This window comes from Phocoena phocoena, chromosome 14 (genome assembly GCF_963924675.1).
Source record: "Phocoena phocoena chromosome 14, mPhoPho1.1, whole genome shotgun sequence".
Classification (NCBI taxonomy): domain Eukaryota; kingdom Metazoa; phylum Chordata; class Mammalia; order Artiodactyla; family Phocoenidae; genus Phocoena; species Phocoena phocoena.
The window spans coordinates 44,175,297-44,195,039 of NC_089232.1; the positions used below are offsets into that span (position 1 = coordinate 44,175,297).

General features: G+C 34.5%; 1 protein-coding gene and 1 pseudogene across 4 annotated transcripts in view; one reads left to right on the plus strand and one right to left on the minus strand.

Moving 5' to 3' along the window:
• CCDC88A (coiled-coil domain containing 88A) overlaps positions 1 to 19,743 on the plus strand; it is a 125,264-nt gene that overhangs the window by 38,097 nt on the left and 67,424 nt on the right. For all 4 annotated transcript variants that reach the window (XM_065891695.1, XM_065891697.1, XM_065891696.1 and 1 more), the window contains exons 4-8: positions 2,534 to 2,603; positions 4,557 to 4,615; positions 8,167 to 8,250; positions 9,952 to 10,092; positions 17,152 to 17,324. In XM_065891695.1, coding sequence (XP_065747767.1) covers positions 2,534 to 2,603; positions 4,557 to 4,615; positions 8,167 to 8,250; positions 9,952 to 10,092; positions 17,152 to 17,324 — 527 coding nt within the window. The remainder of the gene's footprint in view (positions 1 to 2,533; positions 2,604 to 4,556; positions 4,616 to 8,166; positions 8,251 to 9,951; positions 10,093 to 17,151; positions 17,325 to 19,743) is intronic.
• LOC136134092 (sushi repeat-containing protein SRPX pseudogene) lies at positions 12,164 to 13,899 on the minus strand (annotated as a pseudogene).

Genomic DNA, 19,743 nt, shown 5'->3' on the forward strand with positions numbered 1-19,743 from the left:
GTTGGGCCCATACGCCACAGCGACTGAGCCTGTGCTCTAGAACCCGCGAGCCACAACTACTGAGCCCGCATGCCACAACTACTGAAGCTGGCACGCCTAGAGCCTGTGCTCTGCAACAAGAGAAGCCTCCACGATGAGAAGCCCGTGCACCGCAATGAAGAGTAGCCCCTGCTTGCTGCAACTAGAGAAAGCCTGCGCATAGCAATGAAGACCCAACACAGCCAAAAATAAAAAAATCAATTTGTTAAAAAATAATAACCACCATTTAAAAAAACTTTACACTTTTGTTTCACTTCTTACCCTTCTCAGCAAAAGTCACACATGTAGTAAGTCAAGGAGCTGAAATTTAAGCCTAAGTTTTCTGACTTGACTCTACCATAGTACTCTATACTAGGCATTCAGATTCCACCATACTAGAGTACATCTTTAGATACACAGAGGTACGTTTGAATTTGCTTCATCCAAATATAATCAAACGTGATAGTGTACAGGTTAAGCAAACTGTATTAACACAGGAGGTCACTGATGGTACCATATGATGAAAGAATATATGAGATTGCTTTTATCTTTGTGGAGAGACTAAGTTAGCATTAGAGAATGAGGTATTAGAATAGGCAGGAAGTGGGGAGCCACCTGAGGAAGAGGATGTAAGAAAGAGGTGGTGAACCATATTAAAGATTAGTACCTATTTGGACAATTTCCTTATAACTCTGCCAACATAGAATGTTACATGGTACATCAATAAAATAGATTGCCTTGACTTTGATTATCTCCACTAAAAAGGATATAAACAAAACAATGATTGCTTTTTTTTTTTTTTTTTTTTTTTTTGTGGTATGCGGGCCTCTCACTGTTGTGGCCTCTCCCGTTGTGGAGCACAGGCTCTGGACGCGCAGGCTCAGCAGCCATGGCTCACGGGCCCAGCCACTCCGCGGCATGTGGGATCTTCCCGAACTGGGGCACGAACCCATGTCTCCTGCATCAGCAGGTGGACTCTCAACCACTGCGCCACCAGGGAAGCCCAATGATTGCTTTTTTTAATGCATCTCTCTTATTTATGCTTTCTTTTAAATATGTACAGATATAGTCCTGAAAATTTTGCTTTAGGGCAAGGAAACTAAAAATTGCAATTAATTTGAAATTTATTTCTTTAAGTCCATTTAGCTGTTACATACTTGGCTATAGAATATTTTATCTTGGCATAACTTGCTTTTAACTGGAAAACTCATTTATTAAATATCCAAACTCAGTATCAATCCTTGGAATAAGCGATTTTAGCAATTTTTGACACTTACTATTCTTAACTGTATTTACTAATGTGATGCACATACTGAATATGTAGTTTTCTCTAAATGTGTGCATATTTTTGGTGTTAGTTTTTTTAAGACTAGTAAATATAATACTGAAGAAATTTTTTGAAACTTTCTAATACATATCTGAAAGAAATTACAGATAAAAGATCAATTCTACCTAGCCTCTGGTGTCATGTCACACTCTGGCTATGGGAAACCGCTTTTGTAGATCTAGAATCACACACACATCTTTAAAAAAGTAATAAAGGTTAACTCTTCATGGTTATTTGCTTCCTCATCATAGTATTAAGTAAAGAATGATTCAGAAGGAATTGAATACTTAACAAAAAATTATTCCTCAGCAACTAGTTATGTCTGAATGTGTAGTGAAAGCCAAATTGTAAAGACACTCACAGTTATTTCATAATCTTGCAAAGATTCAGTATTATCACATTAAACTAATCAATCCTGTAGTCTAATTCATCCCAGACCCTTTGTAGCATGTCATTGTTAGTAGTTATAGTGATAGACATGATGTGTTCTCTCATTTCCTCAAAGAAGAGGTAGTATAAACAGAAGATGCATACTTAGTGTATAACCAAAATGAGTAATTTGGAGGCAGTCAATTTTCTGAATCATCCTGTACCATCAGAATTTGTATATATTCTTGTCACAAAAAATTTGACAGAAGTCAAAGGAAGTAAAACATGAATTGTAGATAGGAGAGAAATAATGAGTCACTGAGGAAGAGCTCACTTTCATGAAATACTCATAAGATAGGATTTTTAATGAACTAACTAGCTTTCTTAATTTTACTATCAGTTGATTTTTTAGTTCTCTCAGAGAGAAGTAACAAAAAAACTCTGGAAGAATACACATACTTGATCTTTTAATTGAGGAAAGTTGTTTAATTATCTAATACCTAAAATTCAGATTTCCAAATAATAGGTATTAGACCAGTTTAACTTGGACACTTATTTGATGGACATTTGATATGTTTATTAACTTAAGCCTATCTGATAATTATAATTTTAGTTATTTAATTCATTACCTTATAGTTACAAAAGATTTAAGACTTTTTAGACATCTTTTTTTTCACATTTTTTAAGCTTTTTAATTGCAGTATACCTCTGTAGGTATAGTATGCCTACAGAGATGTGCACGAATCATAAGTTACAGCTTGTTGAGTAATTATCCTGTCAGCATTACCCATATAACAACCTTTGGGTATCTTTTTATAGGAGACTTTGCAGCAGTTGATTATGATGTCTTTGCCAAATGTCTTAATCATTGGCAAAAATCCCTTTTCTGGTAAGTATTAAAATTAGCATAATGTGATAATAAAGTCTTATCTTTGTGTAATATTATGATGCTTACCAAGATCTTGCTAATTTCCATTAACTCACTAGGTTTTTTGTGAGTCTATAGGGAAAGTTGGAGGTGATATTCCATTTTATATAGAGAAACAGAATATTTGTAAGTCGTAGATGGGATCAGACATACATTTTACATTAAGTCCAGTGTTTTTTTTTTTACTCTACCAAGTCGATACTTTTCTGTGATGATTTTTAGTGTCTTATAAACAAGTATAGAAGATAAGTACAGCAGTTATAAGCTTAAAAGAACATAACCTTAGAAAAGAAGTGATTTTGAAATAATTTCTAGGTTTTATAGCTACTATCTACCATTGCCAAAGTTGTTTGAATCTGAGGTTTTACTGATTGATATGTTGTAATTTATATTAAACTACTTTTGAGTGGAAAAAAGAAGAGAAGCAGTTTCTTAGATAATTTAAATTATTTTCTTCAAAGTTTCTGCCCTTTACCAGATTTTAAGTGCGACATGTTCAGGGTTTTAATTTTTGAACAGTTGGGGAAATTAGCAGCTACCTAACAGTTTCAACAAAGGACTTATTCTTACAGGCTACATGTAACCCAAATCAAGTATATCTTCTCCAATTCCCAGTCTCACCCTCAGTCAAAACAAACAAAAATAAAACCAAAATAAAAACGAAATCCAAGCAGCTGTTTTCATTGAGCAAACTACAAATTAGATGGGGTGAATTAGGAGTTTAGATACTCTTTTGAGATATTCTGGAATATTTTAATATACAAATAAAAAATGTAAAAAACATTTTGTATGTAGAATGGAATTGTTTCAATTCCACATGCATTTAATAATTACTTACCAAGTTAGAGGGACCAGGAATATAAAGAAAATGGTTTATGCTCTGGAGGGTCTTGTGTTGTGGCGAGAGATACACAGAGTACTGGGAAATCATGTAATAGTGCAAAGTAGAGAGATGTAAGAATGTTAAGGCTTATAAAATATGGAGCCATTGATTATTCTTAAAGTCGGTAGATTAGTGAGGGTTGGAGACCATTGGTGGTTGGGTCAGGGAAGACTACACAGAGATGTTAGAGCTGTGCCTAGGATTGTGATTAGGTTAGTAAGTAGTTCATTAGAGGGACGAAGGGTAGGGAAGAAAGACAGGCAGAGGGAGTAACAGAAGTTAAGGCAGTGGTGTGTGTATATGTATGTATATTTGGGGAAGCGTGATTAGTGTGGCTAAGAAAGTAGGTTGTTTCATGGAGAGTAGGAGGAAATGTTTGAGAAGACAGATTGGCCTGATGGTGAAATTCTGGCCAGAGAATTGACTTTTTTTTTGTCAGCTGAATGTTTTAAGAAAATTTGAATTGAATGCTGTTGGACAGTGAATGTACTGTCCAGTTCTGTTACAGACCATAAACTTTATGCAGCTTGTTATATACATTTATTTTACCAGCCTCATCGTAACTGATATTTAAGGTTTTGATTTTCATGAATCTACGCAGGGGAAAGCCGTTTACATTTTATAGGTAGATGAATCATATAAGGTCAGTGTTTTAGAAAGAAAACGCCAATAGGCCTAAGAGAAGCCAGACCTATTAGGAACCATTTTGGCTGGCTGTGGCATGTCTCTATAGTAGAGGTTCCTAATTTGGTATGCTGGTGTAGTATAATGACTTACGGAGAAGTAGTGGATTTAGAGTTAGCATCCTTTATCACACAGAGCTTTGAAAGCTGTTTTGTCTGTACTGCAGCCCTTCAAAATTCCTCTTACCATATTGTGCACACACAGAGCTGCTTTTCTGAATTCTCCACTGCACTTATAAACTTAATCCCTTGGTCAAGTTGTGAATATCACCTCTAGAAGTAATACTACCACTATAAGAGGGTTGAACTAAAGTAAAATGTTGTACTTAGTAGTTGTTTTTATTTCAGAACAAGGCACAGAAGAAGTTAAAAAGTTGCTTTTACTTTTACTGGGTTGTGCAGTTCAGGTAAGTTAAAATAATTCTTCATATTTTTATTTTAATAACTTTTTATAAATTTTTCAGGCTCTAGTTTCTGAAAGACTTAAGGATGGGCCATTGGTGTTCAAAGTCCATGTTAGAAATTTTTAAATAACTGTATAACCTCCTAAGGAGAAGGTTTTTGAAGAAAAACACTCATTCTGTTACTTTATTTCAAACTTTAGTTATATTATCAGGTAGTCATAATCATTTAAAACATTTAATTATTCTTTTTTTTTTATTCGAGGCTTTTAAAGGCCCCAGCTTTTCAAGTTTCCCTAGAGGTACCCTTAAAAACCTCTCCCAGAACATCCTGTGATTTATGCACGCATGTGTGTGTGTTACAGAAGGGAAGAGGATTGATGATCAAAAGGAGGCAGAAATTATGAAATCACGATAATCTGCTGGCTTAGGAATCAATTAATGTAATAGAATTAGAAGTAACTTTAGTGCCCATAACACTTTAAAAACTGTATATAAAGATAAAAGAGAGCTTAATTTTAAGTGGAAAAAAATTTGCTGATGATGATTTAGTCTTCACAAGAGTCTTTATAGTTGGAAGTAAAACTGTTTATAGTTCTGTTTTTAACACCATACTCTTTTTATGCTCTAGAGCTGGGCTGTCAGTAGAATAGCCACTAGCCACGTGTTGCTATTTAAGTTTAAATTAGTTACAATTGAATAAAATTACAGTTTCAGTTTTTCAGTTGCACTAGCTATATTTCAATAGTCAGTAGCCACAGTTAGCTAGTGAGTACTTGTATTGGACAACACTGATATTCTGATTATTCAACTTCAAAGTGAATCTTCTCATTCTATCTTTTTTCCGTCTTGGTACTCTTTCTCCTTTCTAGCCTTCAAGAACCTATCAACTTCATTCGATATTCTTTAAGAAAACCTATTTATAAAACATTTTCAGAATTCTTAAAACTTTCAGAGTTTGAACAGAGGTGAGATTTAGTACAAATTGTGGGTATTTTAAGGTAAAGGAAGAATTCTCATTGATCTGTGTTGAGACTGTGTTACAGGGTGAGCTTTTAAAGGTAGTATAAATAAACAGTGGCTCTAGGACTTAGAAAAGGGAAGTGTATGTGTTTAAACTGAAGGCAGACAAAGGTATGGCAGTTGAGTTGGGGGACCCTTCAGTGAGTCATACTTATTATAACCCTGCCATTTTATATATGTTCACTGGCTCAAACTATACATAAGTCACTTTTGGAAGCATAACATTTAAAAATTGGGGTTACCATACCTAAAAAGTTAGTTATTTTATATATGCCACAAATGTACTATCCGAAAGTCATTCTTAATTGTTCTCATTATGCCTGTCAAATATTATTTACTAGACCAAAAAAATTCTTGTTTTTAAACCTGGTAGTTTTTATCACATCCCTCCAAAACTCTGACTTCCTAGTCATAGCTGGGAACTGTACATTTCTCATAATTTAATTTTAAATTTAATTTAAAATTAATTTTAATTTAATTTAATTTTAAATTTAATTGAATTTCTATATCATCCTAATAATTTTGCTTTTATAGGATAAGGAACTTTCTGCACTGATAGAAATGTGCTTAATTAAATTAAATTTTATGGAAGTAGAAATAAAATACTATGATGTACACTAATCATTAGAGAAATGCAAATCAAAACTACAATGAGGTATCACCTCACACCAGTCAGAATGGCCATCATCAAAAAATGTACAAAGAATAAATGCTGGAGAGGGTGTGGAGAAAAGGGAACCCTCTTGCACTGTTGGTGGGAATGTAAATTGATACAGCCACTATGGAGAACAGCATGGAGGTTCCTTAAAAACCTAAAAATAGAGCTACCATATGACCCAGCAATCCCACTGCTGGGCATATACCCCGAGAAAACCATAATTCAAAAACAGTCATGTACCACAATGTTCATTGCAGCTCTATTTACGATAGCCAGGACATGGAAGCAACCTAGGTTTCCATCAACAGATGAATGGGTAAAGAAGATGTGGCACATATATACAATGAAATATTACTCAGCCATAAAAAGAAACAAAACTGAGTTATTTGTAGTGAAGTGGATGGACCTGGACTTAGAGTCTGTCATACAGTGTGAAGTAAGTCAGAAAGAGAAAAACAAATACTGTATGCTAACATATATATGCAATCTAAAAAAATAAATGGTTCTAATGAACCTAGGGGCAGGACAGGAGTAAAGACACAGACGTAGAGAATGGACTTGAGGACACGGGGAGGGGGAACGGTAAGCTGGGACGAAATGAGAGAGTAGCACTGACATATATACACTACCAAATGTAGAATAGATAGCTAGTGGGAAGCAGCCGCATGGCACAGCTTGGTGCTTTGCGACCACCTAGAGGGGTGGGATAAGGAGGGTGAGAGGGAGATGCAAGAGGGAGGGGATATGGGGATATACGTATGCATATAGCTGATTCACTTTGTTATACAGCAGAAACTAACACAACACTGTAAAGCAATTATACTCCAAAAAAGATGTTTAAAAAATGTTATGATATAATAAATGTGTAGAGTGTAAATCAGAACCTTGCTAAGTTTCTTACTGACCAAAGAGCCAAGTTTCCTTTTTTGAGTATAGTGTCTTCACTAGTAGTTCAGTAATTGGCCCAAGAGATGCAACTAAGCTAGACAAGGCAGTGCTGTCTGTTTTGTATGCACTTCTCATTTGGTAGCTGTAAGAATACAGTTAAACACAGTTGGATTGCAGTATAAGAGAGGTAGACAAGAGGCAGAGAGTAAGATGCATGTTAAACTGTTATTCAGTACTGAATGGAAAGAAAAAGATGAGGTTTACATTGTAATATTTTTAGTTTATATAAAGTTTTTTAAAAGGTACACAAGCTGCCTTTATTCCACTTGATACATGTGTACTTGTGTATACATTCTTAAATTTTGCCCCTGGTAACTTTGTGTTAGAAACAAATCAAATATTTATTGTATTACCTTATATGTGTTGAACTGGGCCACAAAAGTAGGTTTCTTTTATTGAGATTGATAGGATGAAGATGTGAGAATGAATTGTAAGCCTGAAGTAAAAATTGCTTAAAATTTTTTTTCCAAGAAAAAGGGCTGTGTTGTTTGATGATAGGCAAAGACTGACTGAGCATTTTGGCTGTATTCCGAATTCTGCCACTGACTCACTGTGTTTTTTGGCAAGTAACTTATCCTCTCTGAAACAAGTTCTTTATTCTTTACTTCTCTGTTTGTAAAGTTAGCCTAATTATATTGTACTGACCTTAGATGGTTTGTGTAATGGTTACCCGCTTTAGAACTTAAAACTTTTCAGCGTAAAAATGGTATGGATTTTCAATATGTTGCTTTTTAAATAAATATTTCTAAATTGTTATCTTTTTATTAGGGTAAGTATATTAGAGATCATTTAAATGCAAAACAAAACCCTCATTGTGCTGTTCAAAATGTAGCCAAGCTTTTTAGCCTAATGAATTTTTGGTTATTTACAACATATTAACAACTATACCCTATAAAGTATGAATGATTGGTTTATTCATTTCTCTTAGTGTCAGAAAAAAGAAGAATTTATTGAAAGAATTCAAGGTTTAGATTTTGATACAAAAGCAGCAGTTGCCGCACATATTCAAGAGGTAATAATCTGTATACAATTTTTATGTATTTTTATGAAGCTTGTGGCATGTTTTATTTGTATGTCTCCCCAAATACCATCATGGATTAAGCAAGAATAAATCAAAGTCAATTATAGATGAACTCTGTTTTTAGAAAAATTATCGTCTTTTCTTTAGACATAGTTTCTTAAATGAATTATCTTCTACGTGGCACACAGTGCTGACTACAGATGTACTGTTGCCTTTATCCATAGAGATATAGGCAGAAAGTGCTATTTGAGGACTGTATATTTCTTTGTTAGACATCACAGCATGAATAGTATAGTAAATGGAAGCAGCACAAAATGAATCACTGCCTGTAATTCAAAACTAAAGTGAGGTAAGATGATAATACTAACCTATTAGTATTATGTGATTCCAGTGATTTTTTTTTTTAGTGAATGGGCACAGCATAATTTCTACTGAAGATATTACTTGAATTATAAACACATTAGTGATTTATAGCATCCATATAAAAACCTAAATGGAGGACATAGTGTACAATGTCAAATAATTGAAGCTAATATTTATTTGTTAAGATTGTTTTTAAAAGCTGCTGTTTCTGCATCTGTCTAGTCTTTGGCTTTTAATCTTGTGTACTTTAGAGTTTTTAGAACTACAGCATGTTAAATTTTACATGCTGATTAGAAAGAGAACTAAGGAAAGGGAGAGAGTTTTAAATAGTGAGAATTGTTGTGTTTAAATATTCTGTATTTAAATGATTTTGTGTTCCATATATCATCTTTTCTCTTAGTTAATATTCAAAGAGCCCAGCTTTCTGGTCAGTAATATTGTCAGCAGTAAGCGTATTAGTACTCTACAAGATACAGTTTTGTTGGTAGTTTCCCTTTATATATACATATATATGTTTGTTTCTGTTAGCTTTGTGTTTTGTATTTGATTTTGAATAAATGCTGAGTACCGCAAGTTACTAAATTTGCCACCATTCTTGAAAGTGTTATTTTTGATGTTTATTGTGAAAGTTAAAGCAAAATATCAGAATCACAGTGAGAAATGGAAAGCAAGAAATAAGTATTTCACTCATATAACTTTTCCATTCTTTTAAAACTCTTCATACTGGGCATCCTTTTCTCCTAAGGTTCTATGACAGTGTCTTCTTCAGAATCTATAAAGACTTAGCTTTTCAAGTATAAAAGTGCAATAACCTATATCCTACAGGATTAAAACTTTTGCTTTTGAATTCAAGTACAGTAAACTTAGTCTTATCTAAGGAAAAGATTAATTGAGTTTGTTAAAGCAGTTGTCAGACCTATTAGTATTACCTTCCCTTAAGAATGTCTTGAATTAAATATTTTATTTTTGGGACTTCCCTGGCGGTCCAGTAGTTAAGACTCCGTGCTCCCAATGCAGGGGGGGTGCAGGTTCGATCCCTGGTTGGGGAACTAAGATCCCACACGCTGTGTGGTGTGGCAAAAAATAAAAAAATAAAGAAATTAAATATCTTATTTTTTAGTTGACTAAATTCATTTAAAGATTACATTTAGTAAAAATAATTTTTAGTAGAAGCCTTTTCATCATTCATTAATTTCAAGATATCATATTTGCTTTTCATATTTTTATTATATGGGATATATAGTATTTAAGCTAATATTATACTAAAATTAAATCTATTTTTAAGTATTAGCCATTTAAAAAATTGTTTACTTTGGTTGCTCTCTAAAGGTAACCCATAATCAGGAAAATGTGTTTGATCTACAATGGATGGAAGTGACCGACATGTCTCAGGAGGAAATAGAACCACTCTTGAAAAACATGGTATTGCATCTAAAAAGACTTATAGATGAGAGAGATGAGCATTCGGAGGTTTGTAAATTTCTTTTAGTATATTAGGAAAGTTTACTTTCCAAAAAACTTCAGAGATTTTTCAGAATTGATACTTTGTTTCTTAGAGACAGGTAGTAAAGTACTATATGTCTTTTGTGCAACATAGGAGCCAGAAAGGCTGCATAAGAGCCCCAAATTGCTAGTAAACACATTGCAATTAGGTTTTCTTTTCTCCTTCCTTTTAAGTTACTCTGATTTTGTTCTTGTGTTTTTTAACTCATCCCCATAGTTCTGGCAACAGTACAAAAGTATGAAACTAAAAATATCGTTGATGTAAGTGGAAAAATCATTGCCTTTTCAAGGTAGAAGAATTTGCTTAAGGTTAATTTTGTAGTTTTATTGCCACATTTTGAGATTGGAAAAATAAGTGTTAATAAAAGGAGAATAACAGGGGTTCTGAATAAAATGTCCCACAAAAGGTCTCATATTTTTGTAGTCAGTATAATGAGATATGATTTTAGAAAAGAGAATTATTATAAACTCCTTTAAGAGAATACTTTGGTTTTTAAAAAGAGTAAAATTGCACCAGATTTTTTGCCTGCACTCTCTGAAAGCAGCTTATAATTTTTAAAGGAGTCTAGACATTACTGCATGTGATGGTGAGTAATATTTTCTTAATAGCAGACCAAAGTACTCTGTCATTCTGGAGAATGTAAAACTTTGATTATTTGCTCCATTTACATGAGAGAGACGATTTGAACTTATTTATAGAGAATTTGATTACTCTTGGGACTAATGAAAGACTACATAGGAGAAATTTCTAAAGATTTTTTTGGAACAAAAAACTTTCACATCACTATAAAATATATTCATTTCTGATGGGAATTTTCAGTTTTTCTTAAAGCATTAAACGAGAAGAAAATATAGGAAGTAAATATTTTAGAGCAACAACTAAATTTTTTTAAAAATCTAAGAGTGAGACCAAAGGAAGAAAAGAGTGAGTTGCACAACATCCCTAATGTATATCATCCTTACCCTGAGATATTTAGATTACTTTATTTTCAATCTGAACCATATTTTGAACCATATGCTATATAATTTTTTATGTTAGTGTCTTTTTACTGTTTTATCCATTTTCTATAACATTTCTCTATTTGCGTTTCAAGATATTAAAGGTATTTTGAAAAGGTGTCTCCCAGTTTCTTAGGAATTACTTCTAAAAATCTGTACTTTGGTTTCATATGACTGATGGATATGTAAAAGTTGTTTGATCTCACTTACATGAAATTATTAATATGGAGTGAAGAAGGATGTTATTTTGGAGAAATATAAACAAAATACTTGTCATAACATGATTTGTGTCAAAACTAAAAGGAATGTGAAACACTATATAGCATGATTGTTTGAAAAACCGTTTAAAAATCTGTTATCCTGCCTGATAAAGCATTTTAGTTGAATTTGTTTTTCTAACAAGGAAAAAAATGTTTTCTAAATACCTGAGACAGGAGAATGTAGTCACATTCTCCTGCCTCAGGTATTTTGAAAACAAATTTCTAGCTGGTTTAAACTCACTTCTCTGGGGGAAAAAAACTTCAATTTGGATAAACAGTGGACTAGTTAGAAAAGATAATTAAAAATAATTGTGAAAAATATTAGACACATGTAAATACAGTATGTAAATATAATAATTTGGTATCATTCAATTGGATTGAAACAAGTTCTTATTAACATTTTCCCTTTAACTTTTTTCTGCTTTTTTCTTCCAAAATATTTTATTAATTAATTTTATATAAAAAAACAAAATAGGAGAAAGTTATGTATCACACTGACATATTGAGAGCAATGTTTATGGCTGTGGTTTCTAATTTCTCTACAAAATTAACTAGCCGTGATGGAGTAAAGAGAGAAAGAGTAAATATCATATTCATATTTTTTGGAGCACTTCAAAGTGCAGATAGCTTGGTGCTACTTTTTAAGTGCAGAGAAAGCTTATAATAAAATAGACTTTAAAAATAACAAATAAAAATCTGTACATTAAAGATATTTTTAAGGCCTTTCTGTGTACACAGCACTATGTAGAAAGAAAATTGTGGAGAGAAGAGCCATCCCATCAGGTGTTACAGGTCTGGCCCACTTCAGCTTGCAAGACCATCTCCTCTTTTCCCAAGGGGAAAGTGTCAGTCAGGCTGAAAAGGGCCACAGGTATCATCAGGGAGACATAGCGCTCCTTGTCCGTGCTGTGCTTATCCGCTAGCACCATAGTGAAGGAATAGAATGGGATTCTGCCTGGACTGCAGAGCTAGTGCTGGAGGCATAATCTTTGTTCCTATCCTGCCAGTGAGGGTCGGGAACATGGCCTGCTAGCACAGGATGATGTGTTGAAGATCCAGGTCACACTGTGCTTGCTGTAGCATTTCTTGCTGCAGCCAGTAGAGATTTGGGGCTATGGGTGTGGACACAGTGAGGAGTCTCCTTTTCTCATAAAACTGATCCAGAAGTCATAAGACTGCTGTTCTGATGCCCACATTGATATTCATGGTTACACAGGTGGGCTCCATGCCAGACCAAGCCAGACTGAATTGACAAACTCAGGCAAGGCTACCCTGTGGCTTGTGGCCACCAATGCAGGACAACTTGCAAGTGGCTCCATAACTATTGCTGCTAGACATTTCATGTAACTGTTCCCTGGGACGTTGAATTTTGTCGCAGCATCTGACTCTGACTTAAACTAGAAATTTGCAGATCCCCTTGTTCTCAGCTCTGTCATAGACTATGTACTGTATCTTGTGATCTCCTTCAGGAAAATTTGAGTCTGGTGGGGAGGGCTTTTAGAATAGCATCAGTAGAATGTTGTTTGCTGTGTCTGTTCCCTCGGGTATCTCCCAGGACACTAAGGACTGTCAGCTTATTAGGATCAGAAATGTGTTCTTTCATACTTGGGCACTTGATTCTGGGAGATTCCATATCATCACAGGCTGGTCAGCTGCTCCAGACTTTGTTGTCCGCTCCCATTTCAGTGTGTATCCTGGCGAGCAGTAGTACTCACACTGGGAGTTGAAGTGGGCATCTAAAGCACTTAAATCCTCTACTTGCTGGCATGGCAAGAATTGGGAGCCGCAGGCTATCCACAGGGGATGCTCCCCCTTGTCAGAAGAGAGAGCCCTTTTTTCTGTTTTTATTGATCTTTTGTAATAATTGTTTCACTTCGATCTAGAAAATATAATTTGGTCACCCTGTTTTTAATTACTCTTCATTTTTTTGTTCTTAATGCTATGAAACAAGAATCTCTTCAGTCCTCTCCCTTTACCAAAAACCAAATATTTATCGTCACTGTTTATGCCAAGCTTTGTGTTATAAGTTTATTGTATACTATCTTAGTAAGTCTGCGCAATAACCCCATTTTATAGATGAAGATTCTCAAGTTCAGAGAAGTTAGGTAACTTGTCCATTCTAACTCCAACGCTTGTGTCCCTAACCTTTATAACACCTTTGCCTAAATCTGTGATTGTGCTGAGCACATCTCTGATTCTTTTCCTTAATGACGAGTTCTATAAGTAGAATTATTGTCACCAGAATTTTTTTAGCATTGTATCTTTTTATGTTCATTCTTCAACATATATTAATAAATACCTGCTTTTTGCAAGATCTTGTGCTAGAGTATGTGGGAGCAACAAACTGACAAACTTTCAAAAAAGAACCAAAGATTGTTACAATCTAATAGGGAAATTATTTTAATAAACGAATTAACTGTAATAAAAATTTGAAAGTGACAAGTACCAAAAAAGACACATATATCTAAAAAAATACTATAGGAATTTAAAGAAGGAAGATATTACTTGCAACCATTAGTGGAATGTCTAGGATAGGAAGAATCAGAGAAGGCTTTAGAAATTAAAGGTATGCCTTAATAACATTTCCTGTCAGATTTTTTGAAAATGTTTGGAGTTCTTGAGCTCAAGAAACTACCACTATTAGAGAAAAGTCAAAATGTCTACATAATCTTTAATGGAAAATATCTGTGGATACTCTTACTTCTCAATACCAGGTTTCTTTCTCTTTAAAAAATATTTTGCAGCCCATAGATCTTTTGTGCTCTGTTTGTTGGCATCTGGAAGTTCTTGATACTTTAATTTCACCACCTGCTAATTTCAAACATAATATGTGTCTTCAGTACTTTTCTTGAGTTTTCCGTTTTGTGAATCATTCAGTTAAATATTTTTGAGCAGCTCTTTTTGTGCACACTACTATGGTGGATAACATCAGGGATACCAAGGAAGCATAAGAAAGATTGTATCTGGTTTATTAAAAAAAAACATTGTAAATGAAAAATTGTAAGATGGCATAAAATTAAGTTCTAGTTTGTTCATGAAAGAGATATTTAGTTAATACTGTGTGCAGGTGTTATTGTTAAAGACAGGAGATGTTAGAAGGCAAGATTAAAGATAATTGAGACAGTAAGAAAATATACAGATAAAAGTTGATTCTGTGAAATTTGAGCTTGGGCTACTATGGAAATTAGTAACACTGTTCACAGAGTTACTGTCTCTCCCTTCACAGAGACAGGGAAGTTGGGCTGGACATACTGGGTAGATGGACAAGATGAAGTAATGTCAGTGAACAAACCACCCTTCAAAAAGTAGCACTGAAAGAGAAATAGTAGAAGGATAGTAAAGGAAAAATGTGATTTTTTTTTCCTTTAGATAGTAGAAACTTGTATGTCTTTGAAGAACAAGGAGAAAAAACCAATAGGAAGAGAGAAATTGAAAATGTTATAGAAGTAAGGAATATATGTTGGGAATAAGAGATGCATGAAAATGGAGGAGTTTATCACAGGTGGTTTTTTGTTTCTTTGACAAGTTGGAGAAGGGGTCATTTGTTGGAAGTGATGATAGCAGTTTGTAGTTGGGGGCTTATGTAGAGAAAAGGGAATATATTTACAACAGCCATTGTGGGAAAATTTTGCCAGGAAATCATCAAGATTTTCAATAAAAGAATTGATGGGCATTGGAAAGAGCGTAATTGAAAGTGGATGGCAATTTCTGTAGTAGGGCTGTATATTTTTTTTGGTTTGTTTTGTTTTTTAGAGTTCTTTATCACCTTGGAGCAGAAATAGAAAAACTGATGGTAGGTAAGGAAAATGACATAGTGTTTGAGTCAGACTTGAATTTGAACTCCTGTTATACCTAACCATTAGATGTGTAACTTTGGTTAAGTTATTTAATCTATATGCACCTCGGTTTCCTTATGTCTAAAATAGATGTAAAGCCTCTATTGCCAATTATAGTATTGGTTAAGATCTTGTTGGGAAATCCCCTAGCTAGGGGTTCTATAAATATTAGTTCCCTTCTGTTTTTTCCTCAAAGAGTGAGCCATAGTCAAAGAATGGCATGGTGGGCTTCCCTGGTTGTGCAGTGGTTGAGAGTCCGCCTGCCGATGCAGGGGATGTGGGTTCGTGCCCCGGTCCGGGAAGACCCCACATGCCGTGGAGTGGCTGGGCCCGTGAGCCATGGCCGCTGAGCCTGCATGTCCAGAGCCTGTGCTCTGCAGCGGGAGAGGCCACAGCGGTGAGAAGGCCCGCATACCACACACACACACAAAAAGAATGGCATGGTGGTGTTAAATTAGAAAGTAAGGATGACATTTAACAGCCTAATTGTAGTTCCAGGCTGAGTGGAAACTCTAGGGTAGCCAAGAATAATATATTTGAGTGGGCAAAAAGGGGGAACTGAGTGATTAGAGGTTCAGGCATAGGAATGGTGATATGGCGCAAGAGAGGAATGGTTCTTTAACTGGAGAAGCCTGTATGTATTGGATTGGAAGTGGATGTGGAGTTGTAGAGAGAAAGGGAACTGGGAGGTCATATTCTGAGGTTTATCAGTAGGAATACTGGAATCTGTGAAAGCAGTAGTTGGACAGACCTTGATTTGTGCTCAAATGTATTGCAAGGATAAAGAAATGAATTCTGATGGGTGGTTTAAAAAAAGAAGAAGAAAAGTAATGATTCAATGAGGGCATTGTAAAACTTGGTGATGAGAGACAAAGTGAGGATGGTGATCTCATGTTCCTGAGGTGTAACTCTACCCATTCCATCTGGAGCAGAAGGACAGATGAAATGTCTACCAAAGACAATTTCTGTTTGCCTGGGAAGTTTGAAAGAAAATCTGAGAAAGTGGTTTAGAATAAGAGAATTTTCCAATAAGAGGAAAATTAGGGGAATGGAGGAATATGATTGAGATACATGTAGGTTAAATAGCCCTTAAAGTTCAGATTTAGGATAAATAGAAGATTTGTGTCCCATGGTGGGTCTCTAGAGAAAGGAATAAAGTTAAGCTTTGAGATGGGAAGCAGATTAGAACTAGTATTGTAAGAGAGAGCATAGGATATGGAGTGAAGAGACTGGTCTGGAGTCTTGGCATTGCTATGAACTAGTTGTGAGATCATGGGCAAATCAGTCTCTGTGCCTCAGTTACCTTAGCTGCAGAATTAAGAGGTTGAACTAAACTTCTGAGGTTTTTTTAGGTCCCTCTGAGGTTTCTATTTACAATTCTAGAGCAGTGTTGTCCAATTCTGCAAGAATGGCAAGACTGTAATTCTGCACCGTCCAGTGCGGTAACCACTAGCTACTTGTGGCTGTTGTGCCCTTGAAGTGTGGCTAATGTGACTAAGGAACTGTATTTTTAACTCTTTAACTTTGAGATTAGCCACTTGTGTTACTGGTTACCATGTTGGACAGCACAATTATAGACACATCACTCTTGAGTTAATTTCTTTACTATGTCAACAAGTCTTTTATGCCTTTCCAACAGTTGCTATCTGTTCTTATTTTACCACAATTTACTTTCTTTTGTTAAAACACTGGGAAGGGAAAGAAGTATTAAGTCTTGTTCTTGTGTTATCTACTAAATAGCTCATCCATCTACTGTTGAATAAAACTTAAAAAAATGACAGCTAAATATGACAAAGTTATTTTTGACCAAAGAATTCTTTTTTGGTGTTGCAGTATAATACTTAGACTTAGTGACTGGTTTTGATGTGTTTGGTTCTCTGATACGTAAAATACTAAAAGTGATTCTGTGATTTATTTCTCTATTTCCTTAGACTATCATTGAACTCTCTGAAGAGCGGGATGGTCTTCATTTTCCACCCCATGCCTCTTCATCTGCACAGTCACCTTGTGGTTCTCCAGGCATGAAGCGAACAGAAAGTCGACAACATCTGTCAGTGGAACTGGCAGATGCTAAGGCCAAGATAAGAAGGCTTAGGCAGGAATTGTAAGTTGTTGCTTTTCAAGGCTTATTGAATTTATATAGTTGCAAAGGTGATCTAAACAATGTTTTTAGGCTTATGGAATATGGACGCGTGGTTCCCAGTTGCTAGGCTATGTCAAAGTTTTTGGTAGTATTTGCCAAAGTGAGAAAAATAAGTAGACTGACATAAGGTTTTATTAATGCTAAATCTTATCAATTTAAAGGATGCCCTTTATTCTGTATCAGTTTAAAGCATGCCCTATTTTTCTAGTGTTAGGATGTCCTTTCTTTCATAAAATAATGTTTTTCCTTGGCAAATTGAGGTCTGCTTAATTTTTTAATTTCTTGAAATCCAAAACACTGGCAACCACTGATACAGATCAATAAGTTCAACTTTTTTTAAATTAATGTTCTAAAAAACTGAATTTTTGGTATACAGTATTACAAAAAAATAATTTTGTGGATCTTCTGCATTGAGTAATTGAAATGCCTGAGTCATGTATCAATACTTAGAAATGGTAAATATTCTGGTTGGTTAGTGCTGATGAAATTAATATCTATTTAACTTTCAAAGATCATTACAGGAAAGTCAGTATAAATGTTACATAGGCATTCCTTGGTAAATCACATGGAAAGAAATAACCAGTCTCTGCTGGAGATTTTCTGTATTGCAGTTTAAAAAGAACAAAGGAGTTTTGTATTTTAGGCTTTTTTTCTTTCTTTCCTTTTTTTTTTTTTTTTTTGGTTTGTCTTCCTGGAATTTGGGCTTCGGAGTGTAGATTTTAAATTTAAAACCGCAATATAGCAATTAAGTTTATTTACTGATTGTTTAAAGCGGTTAGTTTAAGAAAGTGGTTGAATATGCAAGGTAGAAAAAATGTACAGTCCATAGGGAAATTTGAAAACAAAAAAATACGGCTTTCATTGTGAATGTCTGCATTATTATGTATCTATTGAAGTGAACACGCCCAGGATATTCTATAAACAGCTGCACCATGAAAATTAGGGAAAAGATTGCTGTTATTAGTTTGACTGGCAGTTAATGGATAGCCTAAACAGTGAGCACTAGTTGGTTCCATATAATTTAGTACAATCTTCCCCAGTCTTTAGATAAAGCATGCAATTAGAACTGCAATGATGGCTGTGAATTCATTTAACATTTTGCACTATATTAGAATTTGATTTTAAAATAAAATTTACTTGGGCATAACGTTATTAAAATTCCAAGCAACTTAGAGACATTAGTAAAATTTGGTCTCATACGCTGATTGGAAAATGTAAATGAATAGTTTTAATGAGTAAATAAATATGCCAGATATAGCAAGTATTCCCAGTAACTAGCATTACATCAAATACCATCTCATATCTTCGTTGTTCTTTGAAAATGTGTCCCTTCATAGATTTCTTCTATTAGCATTTGTTTTAAGTGTTTTTGTTGGGATAGATCTTTACTAAAGTGATGAAGTATGGAATCATGGTGGATAAATTTAGTTCAGGTTGCCTTATACCTAATGCAAATAAATAATTGTTATGAGAACATGCAAATTAACTAACACCATACTTGTGGGTGGTACATCATAATATAATTGCTTTGGATTTATTAACATACAGAGTAAAAGTATAATTTGCAATTTGGATAGAACAAGAAGTAATTCCTTATAAATTTCACTTCTAAGCGGCAGTTACCACTATCAAAGGCTTCCTTTAATAATACTGTCTGTCTCCATGGATCCCATGTTTCCAAAGAGCTTTTCTCTCACACAAATTCTTCTTAAAAAACACAGCTTTATTGAGATCTAGTTCATATATCAGGAAATTTATCCTTTTAAAGTGTACGATTCAGTGATTTTTAGTTTATTTAGAATTCTGCAACCATCACATGCTGTCTAATTTCAAGACATTTTCATCACCCCAAAAGGAAACTCCATACCCATCAACAGTCACTCTCCATCCCTCTTTGCCCTTGGCTCCTCAGAACCACTAATACACTTTCTAGTTCTATAGATCTGCCTATTCTGGACATTTCATATAAATGGATTCATATATTATGTGGCCTTTTGTGACTGACTTCTTTCACTTAGCATAATGTTGTCAGGGTTCATCCATGTTGTACCATATAGCAGTACTTCATTCCTTTTTATGGTTGAATAATATTCTCTCACATGGATATACCACATTTCGGTTACTCATTTATGAGTTGATGGACATTTGGATTGTTTCTACTTTTTGGCTGTTTAAATAATGCTCCTATGAACATTCATGTACACATTTTTGTGTATACATATATTTTCATTTCTCTTGGGTATTTACTGAGAAGTGGAAATGCTGGGTCATATAGTAGCTCTATGTTTAACCTTTTGAGGAACTGTCGAACTATTTGGCTGCACCATTTTACATCCCCACCAGCAAGGTATGAGGGCTGCAGCATCTTGATATCCTCACC